Below are 18,231 nucleotides of genomic sequence, written 5' to 3' on the forward strand. Positions count from 1 at the left end.
AATGTCAAGGCTTCATAAGGAAGTCAGGCACCTGCTCAAACTCCTCTCCTCGGGCACCGTCCCTAGCAGCATCAGGGGAGGTAAGCAGGAACAACGCGTACCACACAAATCCCTGCTGGTGCCTCACCTTTGCCAAGAGTGCAGAGGTGCCACATGGTTTCCAAGAGGAACAAATGACCTACATGGAAAAGGGCTGCTGTTCCAAAGCAGTTTAGGAGAGGAGCAGCAGCCGCAGGGTACCATTGATGGAAGCAAGACTCATCACCAGGTTGCAGCAGAAATTTACAGAATGATTAGGCCATAACAGGGACAGAAACAATACGTCTAGGAAGAGCGGAACAACCTTGTGCATCCACCTTTGGGAAAATTTACTATCTCTATTTTTAACGCACAAGGTAGTGGAAACAAAAATAAGACAGGCATCGATTCACTCCAGGCCTTAGCTTCACCTTGGGAGCAAACCTCCAAGGCGACAGAGACCTTGAAACAAGCCAGCAGCTGAAATTCCACCAGCCTAAGATTTTGGCTTTGCAGAAGGACAGCCAGAACTTCCCGTCCCAGGGGGGAGAACTCAACCAAGCACAGAAATCCCGCAGCAGGCAGTCCCAGCAGCTCAGCTAACCACATAAACTGTCCATGAGAGCTGCGCATGAAGGGAAAACCTGCAGAGTGCGCAGACCTGCTGCTCCAACCTTTATCTGCAGAACTTGTGGGGGTCCCAGAGAGCGCGGCATGGCTCACCCTTGCCGTTCCTCTCCCTGGCTTGCGACGGCATCGCCCAGCACCAGCACTACCAGGGGCTCAGGCACCCTGGCACGTGGCCATTCAAGCACCCCCCCGGCACGCAGCTCCTCACCTGTGGTTCAGGATGCGGTGGATCATCATCCACTCAGGCTTGATGCCGTAACGGTAGAACCGCTCCTCCATCTTGGCATACTGCGGGTCTTTGTTCTTCCGCTTCTCCCTCTGGCTGTCCTCATCCCCAGAGCCGTAGTCAAAGGCCGGTGGCTCATCCATGTCGTTCTTCCGTTGGTAGTTGCGGTACATCACGGTGTGGTAGAGCTCCAGCTGCGGCAGGAGGGAGCCACAGTGAGTCCGCGGGCAGTGGGGCAGCGGGCCCAGCAGGGGCCCCACGATGACGACGACAACGCGCTGGCTCACCTGCAGCTCCTTGACCCAGGAGCAGTGCCAGTAGGAGAGGCCTGCCCACTTCACAAAAAACTCGCGCTCCGGGATCCCCTCCAGCACCTTTGGCACAGGGAGGGCCAGCTCTGCGTCCGGGGTGGGCAGCACAGGTGGGAGCGGGGTGGCCGGTGGCTCCTTCCAGGCCCAGTGCAGGATGCGTTGGACTTTGCCCTTCAAGGGAGGGCACTGAGGATGAAAAAAGCAAACAGGCAAGAGCACAGAGTTTAAGATGAGCCCCTGTCAGGGGCCGCGGGGAGAAGGGCAGAGCTAGAAGGGCAGAAGGGGTCTCGCAATGCCGAGTGGACGGCAGCCATCCAGGCACGGCAGGGAGAGCACGGCCGGAGCTCCAGGCAGCGTGCTGGCACAGCCTGTACCACAAGCTGCTGCCAGAGGGAAAGCCCAGGGCGGGGAGCGACTGTGGATTCACCCCCAGCCGCGGGAAGCCAAGCATGGCAAACCGGGTGACCTGAGCAGTCCCAGCCCCTGCCTGCATCTATCTCAGCCCGCAGACAGCGCCACCACCCCCAGGGGAAAGCAAAGTGCTGCCCGGGTCCTGGGCAGAGCTACGCCTTTGCTATTTCTAATGGGGTGGACAGAAAGGAGGCGGTGAGGCTGTGTGGGGCAGGCAGAGGCTGGCTGGCGCAGGTGTGCCCGAGAAATGTCCGTGACGCTGCAGCATCCCCCGCGGGGACAGGCATTGCCACCAGGCAAGAAAGGCCCCTCCACACAGGCCATGCATCAAATAGGGCTTGACATCCCATCTGAAAACCAGCAGGGAAGCCGCCAGCCAGCAATCCCCACGGGGAGACTGCACAGGCGGCAGAGCCGTCCAGGGCCCTCAGGTGCACGCAACTGGCAGCAATGCTGCTCCAGTGACGGGGGTTGTGGCAGAGGGCAGGACACTGGCCCTGCGGCAAGGCACGGGGAGAGGGTGCGAGGGGCAGTGGTGGCTGGGAGACCCGCTCCCAGGCTGGGCCAGGTGGGTGCGGGAGCAGGGACGGGGCGAGGAATGCTGGTAACACTCACTGTACAGCGAGGGCAGAGCCATTCACCGTTTGGTATTTCTGGCAGCGGCGGGTTCAGGCAGTGGAGGTGGTAGGAGGACGGGCAGGTGTCGCAGCACAGCAGCTCCCCTCCGTCCTTACAGACCCGGCAGAACTCCATATGGTCGTCCTCCTCCTCCTCGCCACCTTCCTCTTCCTCCTCCTCCTCCTCTTTCGGCTCCCACTGGATGCCCTCCTTCTCCTGGGGAAGCACAGCCAGCGTAACGCCGAGGGTTTCCGCCACCCGCGCACCCGCCCACCCCCATGGGGCCCCGACCCCACTCACGCAGTGGGGGCAGCTCCACTTGCCCTCGGGAGCCTTCTCCAGCTCGGGGTCCAGGCAGACGAGGTGGTAGGCGCGAGGACAGGTGTCACACAGGATGATCTCTCCTCCCTGCTGGCACACCTCGCAGTAGTCCTGGTGGTCTGTCTCGTACCCATCCCCTTCTTCGACTGCAAGCAAGGGACAGGCGGACAGTCAGAGGGACGGCAGAGCTGCCTGCTCTCCCGGGAGGGAACGGGACACTTGCTCCTCTATGATACAGTTAAGGAAATAAGGAAAGCATTTCACCTCAGACCCCTCCTGTTACGTCCCCCTACCTCTCTGTCCCTCAGCACCACAGTTCATCTTTGCACACAGCATCATCTCACCTCTGTCTCTCTTTCTCTCTCCACACTGTATCATCCTTTGGTTCCTTCAGGCTCTCAATGGAGAATGCCAGAACCTGGAGAGGTTGCAAGGGAGGCCGGTCAGAGAAACCTCCCCAGGTACCAGCGCCACCAACTGCAAACGCACCATGCAAGGGTGACAGGGCCGAGGAGGAGGACCCCTCCTCCTGGGACTACTCTGCTCTTCCTGGGTGCTCACTGGCGCAGAGGCAGGAGCTCTCTCAATTCGGCACCGACGGGAAGAGGAAGGGAGGGACAAGGCCTTGCAAGCACCAGAACGGCTCATCTCAATGCCCAGCTCTGCTACAAACTCCCAGCACGGACCTCCAACCTTCTGCTCCTCCAGCACACAGCAGGAGCTGCCTAGCTCCAGCACGAGGCCCCTCGTACAGCAACAAGCCAGGAGGAGAAGCGATGCCCTTCACACGCGAGACATGGAGCCAGCCGGCCAGCCCTGCCTCGCCAACCGACGGGGAGGCTGGCCAGCATCATGCCCTAACTGTCCCCCAGCCCAGAAGCCGCCCTTCCATTTCTCAGAAGCAAAAACCCATCAGCAAAGCTAAGTAGCCAAAGGATGCGCCTACATCTGAAGCATCTCATCCCAAACAAGGATGCAAGGTAGAAACGCAGAACGCATCCTGCAGCTGCACAGGAGGCAGAGATGGCATGGGAAGCCAGGCAGGGCAGCACCAAGCCCCAGCAGTCCCATCAGCACTTGGAGCCAGAGCAGGGCTTGGGGCAGCTCAGCGCAGGGGGGCTGCTCTCAACGGCAGCACAGGGATGCAGGTGCCATCGCGCAGAATCCACCCACAGCCCTCCACGAGGGAAGGGATGAAGTAATACGCACACAAACATGGCCACGCAGCCACTGGGAGACCCTGACAGATGCTTTCCACCGCTGCTCGCGTGCCTCCCTTCCTACATCACTACCACAGATCTACTGCCTGCCCGCTGCCTGACTGCACAACTCACGCAGACAAAAAGTCCCATTTTGTCTTAATGCTTTCTTGCCTGCAGACTGCCCTGCTCCACTGGGAGCTTGCCACAAACGGTGTTTCTCCAGGGGCTGCTCCTCAGAAAATACCTTCCCTGGACGCCCCACAAATTCTGGAATTTTGCCGCTAGAGGACAAATCCTGGCAGGATCACATGTGCAGGCAGGGTGCCAGCTGCCCACACTGCCTGTGACGCACCCCGGTGCCCAAAGCACAGGCAGGGTCCTGGGGCAGGCAGGGGGCTCAGCTGCCCCGGGTGGCTGGGGCTGTGAGCAGGCAGCAAGAGGGGGCAGGCGGGCTTTGTGAGCCATGGCACAGCACAGCACCGCAACCATGGCTCTCCCGAAGCAACTCTGAGTGGCAACAGAGCTGGCTGGGGGGCAGAGGAGCCCCAGGTGGCGGCTGATGGCTGGAGATATGTCCAGAGGGAAATGTGACGGTGGCTCGACAGAAAAGCTCTGCCACCAGGCTGCCCCGCCACCACTGGCACTGTGGGGGTGAGCCAGCGCCCTGCGACGGGATCCACTCGCTGCCTTCTTGCAGGCATAAGCCCACCAGCAGCAGGGCCTGGACACCAAGAAAGCTCCTCGCACTCCACACACACAGGCAAGCACAAGCACATCCTTTCCACCGAGCCAGCGCCAGACATGGCCTGGAGCTGCCAAGGCCAGGAAAGCACCATCTGAAGAGCGCAATCCAAACAGAACAGGAACAGAGTACAAAGGATGGCCTACTCCTCTTTTTCTTTCTCCTCCTCTTCCCTCTCTTCCCCAGGCCAGCCGAGCACTCGGAGCGCACTGAGGAGCTGTTGATGCTGGCACTGTCAAAGTCGGATTCCTCCCGTTCCTCCTCTTCGCTCTGCAGAGGGGAAAACCAAAGCACACACAGTCCAAGCGCTGGCATCCCAGCGGTCACTCCCAAAGAACACTGCTCTGCAGCAGAACAAACCCCTAAAGACCCACATAAACCCATGTGGGATCATTGCCCAGCAGCTGAGCTCCTCAGGGTACCCTCCTTTCCACATGAACAGACTACCCAGAGCAGCAGGGATGGCGCAGGGCGAGCGTGCTCCTGGCACTGACAGACAGGCTTCATAGGTGTCGCAAGGCATTAGGAAGCAGAAATCTCCTCTATCAGATCAATGTCCTAGCCAGGCAATCGATAAGCGTAGACCCGGACTATCACTAGAGCCTGAAGGCAAATACCTTGCACTGCTCAGCACAGGGACAGTTTGTCCACTTCACAGCACCATCAATGTGCAGTCACCAAGCCGTCAAGTCCCTGCTCGGCCTCCCTGACAAAAGGTGGGCTCTGGGTTTCCCCTGCAGCCTGTGATCCCCACTAGCACAGAGTGCAGAGATATTGCATGGTGCGGCCAGCCCAGCATGCTGGGAAGGGCTCAGCATCTTGCAGGTGTCAGCCAGCTGCAAGAGCCCACTGCTGTGACAACATCATCCTGGGTGCAGGCACCCGAAACAGAGACACGTGGGGGGATGACCCCCTGCTCCCAGTCCTGTGCAGTCAGGGGCCTCCTTCTCCACTGCTTGGAAGAACTTGGCTCCCTCTCTCTCTCGACACCCATTTCAGCTTGCGTCAGCCCGTTTGCATGCACGCACGTAGGCATTCACGCTTGACCTGCCTTACAATGTGCAAGGAGTTATACAGGCCCGGCATTCAATGGCATCAAAACATCAGAACACATCTGAATTCTTATTCTGAAGACTTATGCATGCAAATACCCGATTTGCACATTATTAATCAGGTGCTTAGCACTCCAGCTGCAGGAGCAAGCCCAAGCTCTCGGTAACTCTCAGAAAGGCACAGATCTAGGCGCACCCGGAGACAGGATGAATTTTTCGTGATGTGTGATAGAAAAACAGCAGCAGCGAGTGGCTGCCTCGCACCGCTCCTTTTGCTTCAGCCTCTGACGCACAAAGCTATTTACAAACAGGTTGTGTTATGTGAACTAGAGCTAGAGAGTCAGTGAGCTCCAATAAGGGTGAACTAACGGGATTTTGATCAATACTATTATCAAGACCTACAAGAGTTCCACCCCTATTCAATACTTATTTAAGAGACTTAAGCTTTAGAATGCTCTGCTAGTCTTTAAAACATGCCTGGTATTTGTATGCTGACAAGAGCACAGCACGCAAACTGCAGTGGCGCCCTGTTGCCGCGCTCTTACTGGGAATCTCTGGTACTCCTGGGCAACACTGCGGGATCACAGATGTCCGGTGGCAGGCTATGCTAACATAATTAAAGCATTTGGTAATTCTCTTAGAGGTATGGTTCAGCTGGAGTGCAAGCCCCAAAGAACTCCTTTGCAAATGAAATCTGAAATGATGGCATTACCAACCTCACCACTGGAATTAAAGGTGGTTATACGATTTTAGCAGAAATTGTGCCCACACATAACATCTTTACAAATCTAAGCCTGAACACAGCTCTCTCTATCAAAGGGATGAACGAACGTGCTGATCGGAGACTGGTGCCTCGCAGCAGGGCATGAACAAGGCTGTGACACCCCCTACACGAGGGAGGCTTCTAGGGGAGGGCTTGTCCTGTCTTTTCTCTGCCACACTCCCCTGTACCCAAGGCCCCATGCCGAAAATGGAGGCGCACACTTACAGAGGAGCCCTTTTTCCTTTTGCTGGGGATTCCTCCAAACCGGAATTTCAAGCCTGCCATCTTTTTCCCCTTCCCTTTTTTCTTCCCGTCTTTGGAGCCCTTGATTTTCTTCCGCACTCCCGGACCTAGAGAAACAGAAGATTTGTTTGGCACTCTACAAAGACCTGTCCCCCAAATCACTGCCCCCCGCCAGCTCCAGGATTTACAGGGAACATGAGAGAGCACTGGGGACCACAGGGAGCAGGGCAGTGGCTAACACCATCCACAGAGCACGTGCTTCGGGGCAAAAGGCTGCAAGCCCAGACCCAGCCCTTGCAAAGAATCGGGGGAGGAAAGCATCTGCCCTGGGATCCAGGAGAGGGACCGCAGCCCACAGACCACAGGGCTGCAAATACCAAACCAGGACTTGGGGGTCTGCAAGGTGGGGAGAAGAGGCGGCCGCAGAGAGGCAGGAATGCTGCACTGAGCCCACTGCGCGGGAAGGCTGCTGCAAGCTGCACTCTTGGTCAGCTGCCAGCTCTGAGCCGCTTGTTCAAAACCTCTCGAGGCATCAGGAACTGACAACTGCACAAGTGGAACAGCAACCTTCCCGAGGAGGAACATGGCGCAAACAAAGGGAGATCCCTCCCTTTCCTACTACTGCCCAGCTTCTACAGCAATTCACACAGCCCCTTCCAAGTGTGGGGAAAGCAGCATCAATCTGCTGTCAGAAATAGGAAAATGTTTACAGCAGGAGAGCCCTTTCAGTACAAGTCAGACTATTTCCAGAGGAGCTACTGTAGATTTATACAGTTGGCTCGCTCCTTGCAAGTGGGCTTTGAAGACAGTCACCGTCCACCCACCTACCAGGAGAACAAATCCTTTATTCTGAAAAAGATCTGCAGCCTTACTGCCAGTGCCATTCCATCACTGAACTCCTTGCTATCTCAGAGACAAAGCACCCAGCTCAACTGCCAAAGGGCGCATGTTCATCCGGCCAGACCATACCTGCTCTGCCAACGCACCTCTGCCCTAGCCTTGCTAACCTACAAATCCCCTTCAGCTTGGACATTGGACTCTGAGGATACTGCTTGTTTCCAGAGGGCTTTACAGCCCCGCTGAATCCCCCAGGAGAGAATACGGCACAGAAACACATGGCCCAAACACTTATTGAAGATATAAGAATGAAGTTGAGCATTAATTGCCACAAACTGCTGGAAGTCCAGAAGGTCCAGAGGCTGTCAGGGTGTATTGCCATGGTTCACAAACCACAGCCCCCTCTAGGACTTCTGCAAGGGAAACAGGAGCTGCAGACACAACTCTGGCACTACCTTCGCCTCCCGAGTTTGCTGAAGCATGCCTCCTGCCTGGAGATGCTTCGCCACCTTTGCCAGCCTGAAGATGCGGCTGGCTAGCTCCACAGGCGGGCCATATGCTACTGGTGAGAGCAGCCCCTCCACTCAGCCCACCGCGGTTGGCACCTACCCTTGCCCTCCTTGGTCTTAGCCTTCCTGATGACAGTGGGCAAGGCAGACTGCTGGGGGCTGGCAGCAAGCGGTGGAGCGACGGTGACCGTCTCCACAGCTGCAGCAACAGCCGCTGCTGCCGCTGCTGCCGAGCTGCCCTTGAACGGGTTGTTGGCACTGAACTCTCGCCACTTGGCACCAAGCACGGTCATCATCTTGGACATGGGGATCTTGGGGTTCTTCTTGGCGATCAGAGGCCTGCAAGGTGGGTGAAAGGGAAAACCACGCATTAACAGAAAAGCTTTGCTGCACGTCCACTCCTGCTCGTCGCCTGCTGGTACTTCAGCCCGAGAAATGCACCAGTGGTGCATGCCTCACAGCAGCAGGTTGCTGTGGCCCACTGGTAGCAGCTCCACTGGAAAGGCAGCAGAAACCAGAGCTTTTTTTAAAAAGAACATGTAAAAAGGGAGCACACCAAAACTTCCTCTGAGACCACCTTTCCCTGAAATACCTGTTGTGTTTTGAATGGCTTGCAGTACAAGCAAAAATTCATTATTGTTACTCAATTTTTCTCACAAAACTTTTCGAATAAGCACACACCACAAATGGGGGTCTGGAGAGAGGGAGAGGAGGGACAAACACTTCAGGTGTTTTCCAGCCAATCCTGCAATTAAAATGGAGTCCTGAGGACTGGGTCAGGCAGGGAAAAGCAACCAGGAGCTCATGATGCAGAATTTACTTCACAGCTTCACCCACTTGATGGAGCAAAGCCCAAACCTCAACCACCACCCAAGGCCCACTCCAGACCGACAGTTTCCTACCTGAGGAACTGGCTGAAAGCCTTGTAATTAGTCAGAGTATGATAATCTTCTTCTGAGAAGACGTAATCTACGTCATCGAGGCCCCATTCTTCCATCAGCTGGGCTGAGCTCTTGGGCTCCTGTAGATTTAGAGAGACATCATTAACGTAAACGACCGCAGCTCTGCAGACGAGCAGCGCAAGGCTGGGTCTGTCACGTGCTCTGTATCAAATGCTCTCCCTAGTCAGCGACCCGCAGTGATTTGCTTCTGTGATTTACAAAACAGAGCATGCACAAGTGCTTAATAAACTAATGCTTCCCACAACTCCAAGAGGCAGATTAACGTGGCACTGTCCAAATGCTCCCTGTACGACGCAATACAACGCAAAGCTTTGGCAGGTTTCGCATCTCCAAGAAACTCCATTTCCTTCTGCATGCCAAGATAAACAACAGGGAAATACAGCCTCTTCTCTCCCCGTTGTTCACCTGCAACCTCTTCCTTGCCAAACTCAGGGCAGACTTCTCATGAAACCTCCAGGCCACCTTCTCTAAGCATGAGCTGCTCTGCCACTCCCTGCCTCCGTGTTCAGAGGACAGATGCAATGAATCTAACCTGTTACTGGCAGGATGCGGGCAGACGATCCAAGGCGGCAAGCTGCCTCAGACTGAGAAGCTGCCGTCTGTCAGAAGGTCCAAGCTACCCAGCTAGGCCTCCAACCTCAGAGTAAAATACGCTGGCTTCATCACCACAAAAGGCACCAGGAGGAGTTGTGAGCACACATTGCCGCGTAGCCAAATTGGTCAGCCTGCCAGAGTGCACCTTGCTTACACTGCCTTGCTTTACACAAAGGGAACTTATCCACCAACACAAGGTGACTGGCCAGAAAACATGGCTCACCTCTCACACTGAACGAGCTAACTCGAGCCCTGGCAGGGTCTGGCCACACCCTGCGGTCTCATGCTCTAGCACCAGCTCAGGATAAAGGAATCTTTGGTACCTTTAGACCTCCATCCTCATTGTCATCCTCCTCTTCATCCTTCTTCTTCCGTTTTGGCTTTTTCTCCTTCTTGTCCTTCAGTTTTTTCTTCTTCTTTTTGTTGGGGGAATAGTCACTCCCTTCACTCTCAGACTTCTCCTCAATCTCTTCATCATTGTCTGACATTTCATCATTGCTCCCCTAAAACGGAAAGTGACAGTGGAGAAAGAGCAGGGCCTGCCCCGCCTCCGCTCTCCTCCCACAAACCCTCCCAGGCAGCACGAAGCAGCTGCTGTCACCAGCCAAAGTCACCCCTCCCTCGAATAATCCTGCCATTACACTGCAAGGCTGGGGGAAAACACCACAAAAATCAGATTTGGGAACGGCGAGAAGCACCTGACTGCAGGAAACACAGACAGAAAGAAATCCTTGGTTTATCTGGAGATGTTTCTTCAGGGCAGTTCTGTGATCCCTAACCAACCTTCTGCCCCAAGTCCCCACCTGTAAATGGAGCCAGCCCCTCTCTCCATTCCAGGCGCACTATAAACACACCTGCTCGTGCAAGGCAACCCACACTCTGTGGAAGCACCAGAAACAAGAGAAGGTCGTGCAATACAGATAAAACTGTGTTTTGGAAAAGCTTGTCTAGGCCAAAGTATATGAAATGGAACCTTCACGCTTTTGCCTCAAGACTCGTTCACCGAGGGGTGCAAGAGAAGCAATGCTGAGCCACAGCCACACAGACGGATGCCTGCTCTACCTCCATATTGTAACGTGCTGCTCTGAAAGTGCCCAGATGCTGCAATACCACAGTGTCCAGGAACCAGTCTGGTGAGCAGCGGTATAAACAGAAAATCAGGAGACGGTAAGCCAAGTAAGCAAATGTGCGCATTAAAAATAGCTGTGTAGTAAACCAAAGAGCAACACCTCTAAGAGGCAGCTAACTGCTCTGCTAAAAGATCCTAAATTTTCAGACAGGCAACATTTAGGCAATGTTTTTAATTGCTATAACACAGGTAACATATGATGCTCCTTCCACCTTGTGTTTGCTTATGGCTTTACACAAATAAAGTCACATTCTTCTATCACCGTGTGAATGGCTAAGAAACTAAAGGAAACGAAGAGAAGATCTCTTTAGTCACATGCAATCTTTTAGCTCACCGGACAGGTATCACGCTAGGGTTTTGCTTTGTTGCTGTTTTCTTTTTCTGCCCAGCTGGCACTATGTGCTGCAGCCAAACTGCGTGACTACAGGAGGATTTCAGCTGTCACATGAGCAAAACAGTCCTGGTGGATGCACAGAGAGTCTTGAAAGGGGCAGGAGAGCAGAGCAAGCGAGGTGAGCCTGGCTGAATTCCCTCGCTTTCAGAGACAGGCAGCCACGTGAAACCTCCCATCTCCAGCGGAGACTTGGTCACACACAGCTTCAGCAGCAAGCTGAGCCAACTGATGGATGGCTGACAGATGCATTCTGCTTCCCCGCAGAAGGGACCAGGCTCAGATGGCTACACCGAGCTGCAGATAGCTAGAGTGGAGCATGGTCAGGGGGAATTTAGGTTTCTTTCTGGGAGAGAGACCGTAACCCGCTGCGCAACTCCAACAGCAACCACATCGCCATCCTAAGGAACGCCGGGTGGAGCACTCGGGTGCCGAGAGAGCCTGAGAGGGTTTGTGTGCGTTAGGGCATCCCTCTGTCCCACCCGGAGGGCTGAGCCCTCACGCCGGCGTGCGGAGCAGCACAAAGGCTCAGCGGGATGCTGCCCCACGAACAGCGCCCGGCGCCGGGCTCAGCACCACGGACAGCGCCCGGCGCCACCGCCCCGGCAACGGGAGTTTATCGTTAACGGCCAAAGGCAGCGGCTGCCGAGGGGCGCAGGCGGCCATGGTGGGGTTCTGGTGCTTGTGGGCTCAGAACAAACCGAGCCTTTCCTTCAGCGGGGCTATAAACAGTTGTAATTTGGCACGGAATAATTGGTTGCCATGGTAACTGCTGCAGCACAGGTTGAAATTCCCCCTCTCCGCTCCCTTCTCTGACAAGGACCTTCATCTCCATACGCGGAGGTTCAAACCGCAGCCTGGTTATTTTATGCAGATTTTTCCGGGGGTTTGCAGCACCGGCTCCTGCGCCAGGGCTTCCGTCAGCGTCACCGCAAACCAAGCAAGTTCCACTGCGGCTGGTGCAGGCAAATTCCCACACAAGCGCGGCATGGCAGCCCTCCCGCCCCACGCTCCAATGACAAAACCAGGGGGCTACAGGGTGTCGGCCAGTCAGGGCGTAGGCACTGGCCCCACATCCCAGGCTTGCACCTCCCTCCCACCTTCCTCTAGCAGGGGGAAAGCCCACTCACCCTACAAAACTCTGGAGGAGGAGTTCAGGAAAAGGAAGCCTCGCTCAGGGCCCCCCTGCCTTTTATCTCCTCATCCCAAAACGCAGCCTGGGTGCTGCTCAGTGCCTACCAACAGCTACAGCACCAGCTTCTCCCTGGCTTTGATGGACAAAGGAACAGTCTCCCACAGGCAGAACCAAGGCTGGTTAAGACTGCCCACACAAGGCCTTAATTCAAAAACAAGTACAGTCCACGTTCAGCCTGTTATTTTCTCCCCACCCCAAGCAAGACAGCATAGGAAAAAACCGTGTCCAACGATGGAAGAGGCACAGGGAGGCAGAGGGCCTGAGCCAGCTTTGTCTGGTATCTGCAGAAAGACAAGAGCATCACCATGGCCACGAATGGAAAAAAGCTTCCTTGGGGCCACGGCTTCTGCAAAAGGCTGGCAGGCAACGCAGCACAGGACGGCATCAGCTTTCTTTAAATCCACAGTGCATCATGCTCCCATCAGCAGCAAAAGCACTTTAACGCGCTACCTCATCCAGCCAATCTGTTTTTACAAATCCCATGGGGAACAGCTGGAGGAGGGGATGACCGGAGGGGATCGGCATCCTTCAGCCCCAGGTTGGCAAGGGACGGGGTGGGGATGCCCCTAGTTGTGCTAGATGAGCGACTTCTCCCCAGCCACAGCATCACTGGGGAAGGATGGGGACTGAAGAAACCTCTGCTGTTGGCCCTTTCTTCCCAGTACCCTATTTGCATTCAGTCAGCGAAAGGGCCAGCACACAAAATGTCTGCTCCTGTCCTCACATCCAGCACTGCTCGGGGCCGGGAGAGTGAGAGGCAGAGCCTGTGTGGCACAACACAGCAGCCAGCCCGGCTCCGGGACCGCACTGTATCTGAGCCAGGCACCCCAGCAGGGCACAGGCAGCACCAGTCAGCCTTCCTGACGAGAGAGCAGACCCCCAACACAGCCTTGGGAAGGCCTGATCCTTAAGGACATGACACCTCATCTTCGCTTTCCTACGGAAGGCCCAATGGTCCTTCCACACGCCAAATCCTAGAAGCCCCTACACTGTCTCGCTTGCAAAATGTCCTGGACGAGCACAGCCGACACCGACGTTCACAGAAACCTCCAAGCCCTGCCCTGGTCACACCCCCAATGCAGCGCTTTGCATCTCCCTCCTCAGAAACATGAGCCCCAGACGAGGCATCGGTACAGGACGGGCCAGAAAGATTGCCTGCCCCTGGACACAATGGTAAGGAGGTGCTGCACTGCACCACAGGCAGGAGGGCTTCAGTGAACAGGGACGGACGGTACCATCACACTCACCAACATATACACCACAGCCAAGCCCCTCCGGAGGGGCCAGGCAGCCGCGTGGCTGCTACAAGGCACAGTTGCCATTTCCTCCCCCAGCTGCTCTCCAGAGACCACTCACAGGGCAGATTTCCACCCCAGAGCCTCAGAACGGGACAAGAACTGCTCAGACCCTGGCTCTGGGTCACCTCCCAGGGCCAGGAGAGCGCCTGCTTGGCACAGGAACACCCCGGTAATGCCCCCCCTTTCCGCCCAGCGACACCCGAGAGGTGCTTGCCAGCAGCCAGCTGCACCCCGAGCAGTCTGCCTCTGCGCCACAGCCAAGAGGAGCCCCCCAGGCCAGAGTGAGAGCATGCAGCATTACCTCCTTCTTCCTCCTCTTGATTTTGGCAGCTTTGCCATCTTTCAGCTTCTTGGATTTCTTTTTTTTCTGCACAGCGACTTGCTCTTCTGCAAAAAACTCATCGAGTCCTTCCAGCACCCCATCATCTTCTTCTGGGGACAAAAGGGACAGCTCACGCAGACGGATTGCACAGGCACGCAGGACCCCACGTTTGCATTTATCCTCGTAGAGGAGCACACCCGAGCGGCAGCATCAGGCCAGGAGACGTGGAGCTCCGTGGCCTCTCGTGGAGGGCCTCGTGCCAGCAGCTGATCCGCTGCTGCCCCTCGAGGGAGCCCTGGCAGAGTCTGGCCCGGTAGCACGTGCCCCGGCACTTCTCGGGCCCAGCTCCTGGCCACCGCTTGCACATGAACACCCATGGTTTTGGCAGTCTGCAGTCCGCCCTCAGGAGACGGGGGCACAAGGAGGCCCTCACACGCTGCCTGCTCTTACTGATCTGGGTGTGCAGGTAACTGGGGAGTGCTAGGCTCTTACTTTTCAGATCCCCAACCAGAGCCCATTAAAACAGATTCAATGGAAGGTCAACGAGGAAGAGGAAGGCCTTGCGTGGCAGACGTCTGCCACGGCTCCACACCCGGGGAGTGCCATGGGCACCCGGCTGGGCAGCGGATGCCACCCCAGTGACCCCAGCCCAGGCAGAGACACCAACCCCAAGAGATGCTCTCACCTCACCACCACCGTCATCTCCCCAGACCCAGCGAGTTCCAGCATCCTGGACAGCTTTTGCACTTCTTCACGGCCTACGTCGCTATTTTTATTTTTAATTTCTGAGCTTATACAGTAAGAACAGCCCGGAGTCGTTGGGACAGACCTCCTGCCTGACTTCAGGCTGTGCCGGTTTAGGATCCGGTGGGGCAGGCGCCTGACCTGCACCCACTTCACGGGGAATGGGGGGAGGGGAGGAGGCCGGGCAGTGCCAGGAGCCCAGCCCCGGCGGGACCGGCCCCGCCACCTGCCCACGCACGGCAGGGAACCCCCGTCCCGTCGTGCCGCCGAAGGGGCTGCGGAGCCTGCCCTCCCCTGCGCTCACGGCCAGGAGGGGAAGGAAGGACCCGGGGCCGCCCCCGAGCGAGGGAACGGCGGCAGCCCCGACGCTGGGGGGACCGGGCCGGCCTCGGGGGTCAAGTCCGGGCCTGGCGAAGCTGCCGGCCCCGGCCGCGCAGGTAACGGGGCCAAGCTGGAGGTGCCGCGGCCCGCCGGGGACCGCCCCGGGGCCGGGCCGGGCCGGGCCGGGCCGCGCCTCAGGGGAGGCCCCATCACCCCTCCCGCCCCCCCCCCCCCGCCGCCGCCGCCTTCCCGCCGCCTACCCGAGACGTCCTCCTCGTTCTCCGCGTCGTCCGGCAGCTCCCGGCCGGCCCCCGCCGGCCCCCGCATAGCCGGGGCGGCGGCAGCGGCCCGCGCCGGGGCCGAACGGCGGGGCCGAGCGGCGGGCGCGGCCGCTCCGCGCCAAGATGGCGGCCGCCGCGCCCCGCCCCCCTCCCCGTGACGCGGCGCGGCCCCGCCCCGTGCGCCCGGCCCCGCCCCACGCCCCGCCTCTCCCCTCCCCGAAAACCCCCAAATCCCCCCCAAATCGGCCCCCGCCGCCAGCGGAGCGCGGGGTAGCAACAACTCTCCCCGCCGTTTATTCCAGGAAAGCAAAACTGTACAAAATGGCCGGCAGGCCGGCTCAATCCTCCTCCTCCTCCTCCTCCTCGTCCTGGTTGATCTGGAAGTAGCGCAGCTCGTAGCTCTCCTTGCTGTTGGCCACCACGCGCAGCCAGTCGCGCAGGTTGTTCTTCTTCAGGTACTTCTTGGTCAGGTACTTCAGGTACCTGCGGGGAGAAGTCCGGCTCGAAAGCAGTTCTGCACCCCCAGATGGGCGGCGTTTCAGCAGCGGCACCTCTTTGTCCCCCCTCCCAGAGCAACGCAAACCCCTGCACCCGCCGGCTTCCCCCTCCGCCGGCAGCAAGGCAAGTACCGGCAAAGCTTCTGCCGGGAACCACTGCCGCTGGGGGAATCGTGCCCGCAACACCAAGCCCGGGAAATCTTTTCCCCCCACCTCACCCTCCGAGCACAACGCCGTATTTCCACGCTGCCGGTCTGACACACCACAACAAATCTCTGCTCAGACGGTGGCTAACCACTGCATCCAGCTGCTGGGAAGTGCCGGGTGCGGCACCGACACAGACAAAACGAGTCAGGTGAAAGGCAGGTGCCTACAGAGCAGGGCACTGCCCCAATTCCACACACAGTTTTCCTCTTCCCACCGTTTCAGACCTCCAGCCGCCTCACCATGCCACCTCTGCTGCAGCAAAACCCATGTTTATCAAAGTCAGAGAAAGGGCAGGCAGCCATGAGAAGCAGGCAGAGGGCAGCAGCCCAGCAGGATGGGGGTCACAATACAGGAGCGGAAGAGCTCGGCTGCTGATCAACCCCCAAAACTCCGCACTTGGCATCCTTTCGGCTGCACATCCTCCCACACTGCCCAGCCCACCAGCCTTCCCGGCAGGAATATCGGCCGCATATTGCTCACAAAGATCATTTGGGAATGGTAGCTGCCACACCGAGCATCATGCAGCATTTAATCAAGAGTCTTGGCACGACTCCTGCACCGAGATATCTCTTCACTACCAGGCCCTCCTGCCAGCCAGGCTCCCATCTGAATGCCAGCGATCCCCTACCGAGGGCTGACTGCTGCCAGCAGCGACCAACCATGGCTCCGGGCGCCAGCAGCAGCCTCAGGATGGCACCCAGCACCGCCGGGACACAGGGCTGCCCCACCACCTCACCTCTTTGAGAACGGGACCTCCGACGTGACTGTGATCTTGCTCTTGCTCCTCTCGATGGTCACCACGCCCCCGCCCAAGTTTCCGGCCTTGCCGTTCACCTTGATCCTTTCCTGCAGGAACTGCTCCTGCAAGAGAGGAATGCCACTGTTTAGCCAGGGCCGCCACCTCCTGCCAGACAAGGCCTCCCCAGCTCGCTCACGCCCGGCGTTTCAGCTTTTTACTAGAGCTGGGGAAGACAGAGAAGTGCTGTTATGTCCGGGGAAAAGCAGAGCAAAGGTGCCTTCCGGCAGGCCAGGACCCTGCCAGTGCCTTCCACAGCTAATCCCACCGGCCCATTCCGACCTGCACCTAAGCGAGGTTCTCAACTCTGAATGCACCAGAAGAGTGAGGTAGGGACACGTTTCCTGCCCTCCCAGGGGACAGCCAGCAAAATGACGGCTGGCTTAGCATCCTCCGAGGATGCCTCAGCCACAACCCCGCGCTTCAAACCCGTACCCGAGCGCAGCTTGAACGAAAACAGGTTCAGCAGAATCGCAGCGCTCCCAGCCCTCGCCATTCCTCACTGCGCAATGGAAAACTCACCCCGCGAGGGATGAAGGGTAGCACTGTTTGACAGGTAGGGAAAATGCTCGCGCTTCAACTACAAAGTGTTTCAAACCAAGCCACATCTCATGGCCTCCAGCACCACCCAGGCTGCCTTTGTCTGCGGGGCATTTCCCAGCGGTGCAGGCTTTTACGCTGCACCGCACCGAGGGGCAGAAAAGGAGCACCAGGGCAACAGGGGCAGCCGGGGCCGTGCTCGCCCACTTGCTGTTGGAAGCAGAGCCAGCAGCTCCCCCTCCGAGAAGGGCCGGGGGCAGCGGGGCCATCCCGCCTGTCCCCGTGGCGGCAGGGAGGCCCCCCACTCACAAAGTTGGCAGCGTCCATGATGCCATCCTCCACGGGGTGGGTGCAGTCCAGGGTGAACTTCAACACCTGCTTCTTTTTTTTGCCACCTTTCGCTGCAGGCTTCTTCTGCAAGTGGGGGGAAAGAGAGAACCGTGAGGGATCGGCCCCGGGGCAGCAGGAGGGGGCCAGGCCGAGCTCCGGGCTGGAGGCAAGGGGACCGGGCCGAGCTGTGGGAGGGGGGGAGAGAGAAGGGGGGAGCGGGCCGGGGGCAGCGGGGAGAGGTAAGGGCTCCCCCCTTCCCCCAGCGGCCCGTCCCCCCGAGCCGCACGCCCGGCGCTTGGCGGGCTGGGCCCGGAGGAAGCCCAGGCCCAGCCCCAGGCGCAGGCCCGGGCCGGGCCGGGCCGGGCCGGAAGAGAACGGGCGGGGGCAGACGGGGCCAGGGGAGGACGGAAGCCCGGGCGGGAGGGGAGGGGGTAAGGGCCGGCCCTGCCGCCCGCCGCCGGCGGAGACTCACCACGGGCGCCATGGCGGCTCCAGCGAAGGGGCAAAAAGGGAGCGCCGCGCCGCGCGCATGCGCGGAAACAGCCTCGGGCGGCCAGGGCGCATGCGCCGTCCGCCGAGCCGCCTGCGCCCACGCCGCCGCCGGGCCGCGCGCCGTGCGCAGGCCGCCCTAGACGACCGCTGAGAGCGTCGATGGCTTCCGGCCCCTCCCACGCACGCTTCTGACTGCTCCGCCAGCGCATAGTGCTGCCTTGGCCGGGCGGCGCAGGCGCGCGGCGGGCA

At 58.4% G+C, this 18,231-nt stretch overlaps 2 protein-coding genes across 10 annotated transcripts in view; both read right to left on the minus strand.

Moving 5' to 3' along the window:
- The window catches only part of CHD5 (chromodomain helicase DNA binding protein 5), a 31,953-nt gene extending 16,675 nt beyond the window's left edge, over positions 1 to 15,278 (minus strand). For 2 of the 9 annotated variants that reach the window (XR_011324522.1, XR_011324523.1), the window contains exons 1-11: positions 15,100 to 15,278; positions 13,754 to 13,884; positions 9,763 to 9,942; positions 8,786 to 8,904; positions 7,984 to 8,222; positions 6,520 to 6,644; positions 4,626 to 4,749; positions 2,515 to 2,681; positions 2,212 to 2,430; positions 1,162 to 1,371; positions 857 to 1,068 (exon numbers count right to left, since the gene is read on the minus strand). Coding sequence is in view for 6 of the 9 variants with exons in the window: in XM_069782847.1 (XP_069638948.1) it covers positions 857 to 1,068; positions 1,162 to 1,371; positions 2,212 to 2,430; positions 2,515 to 2,681; positions 4,626 to 4,749; positions 6,520 to 6,644; positions 7,984 to 8,222; positions 8,786 to 8,904; positions 9,763 to 9,942; positions 13,754 to 13,884; positions 15,100 to 15,166 (1,793 nt within the window). In the remaining 3 variants the exon portion in view is untranslated. Of the gene's footprint in view, positions 1 to 856; positions 1,069 to 1,161; positions 1,372 to 2,211; positions 2,431 to 2,514; positions 2,682 to 2,879; positions 2,954 to 4,625; positions 4,750 to 6,519; positions 6,645 to 7,983; positions 8,223 to 8,785; positions 8,905 to 9,762; positions 9,943 to 13,753; positions 13,885 to 15,099 lie in introns of those variants that run through there. The other 7 variants (XM_069782848.1, XM_069782844.1, XR_011324521.1 and 4 more) reach the window with 6 other exon arrangements.
- A 113-nt stretch (positions 15,279 to 15,391) lies between these two features.
- Positions 15,392 to 18,116, minus strand: RPL22 (ribosomal protein L22). Its single transcript, XM_069782863.1, has 4 exons — positions 17,963 to 18,116; positions 17,470 to 17,574; positions 16,561 to 16,685; positions 15,392 to 15,603 (listed from the first exon to the last, which is right to left on the minus strand). Exons 1-4 carry the CDS (start codon positions 17,972 to 17,974, stop codon positions 15,459 to 15,461), a joined length of 387 nt encoding a protein of 128 aa, XP_069638964.1. The 5' UTR covers positions 17,975 to 18,116; the 3' UTR covers positions 15,392 to 15,458.
- Between the last annotated feature and the right edge of the window lie 115 nt (positions 18,117 to 18,231).

The sequence above is a fragment of the Haliaeetus albicilla genome, chromosome 4 (assembly GCF_947461875.1).
Source record: "Haliaeetus albicilla chromosome 4, bHalAlb1.1, whole genome shotgun sequence".
NCBI lineage: Eukaryota > Metazoa > Chordata > Aves > Accipitriformes > Accipitridae > Haliaeetus > Haliaeetus albicilla.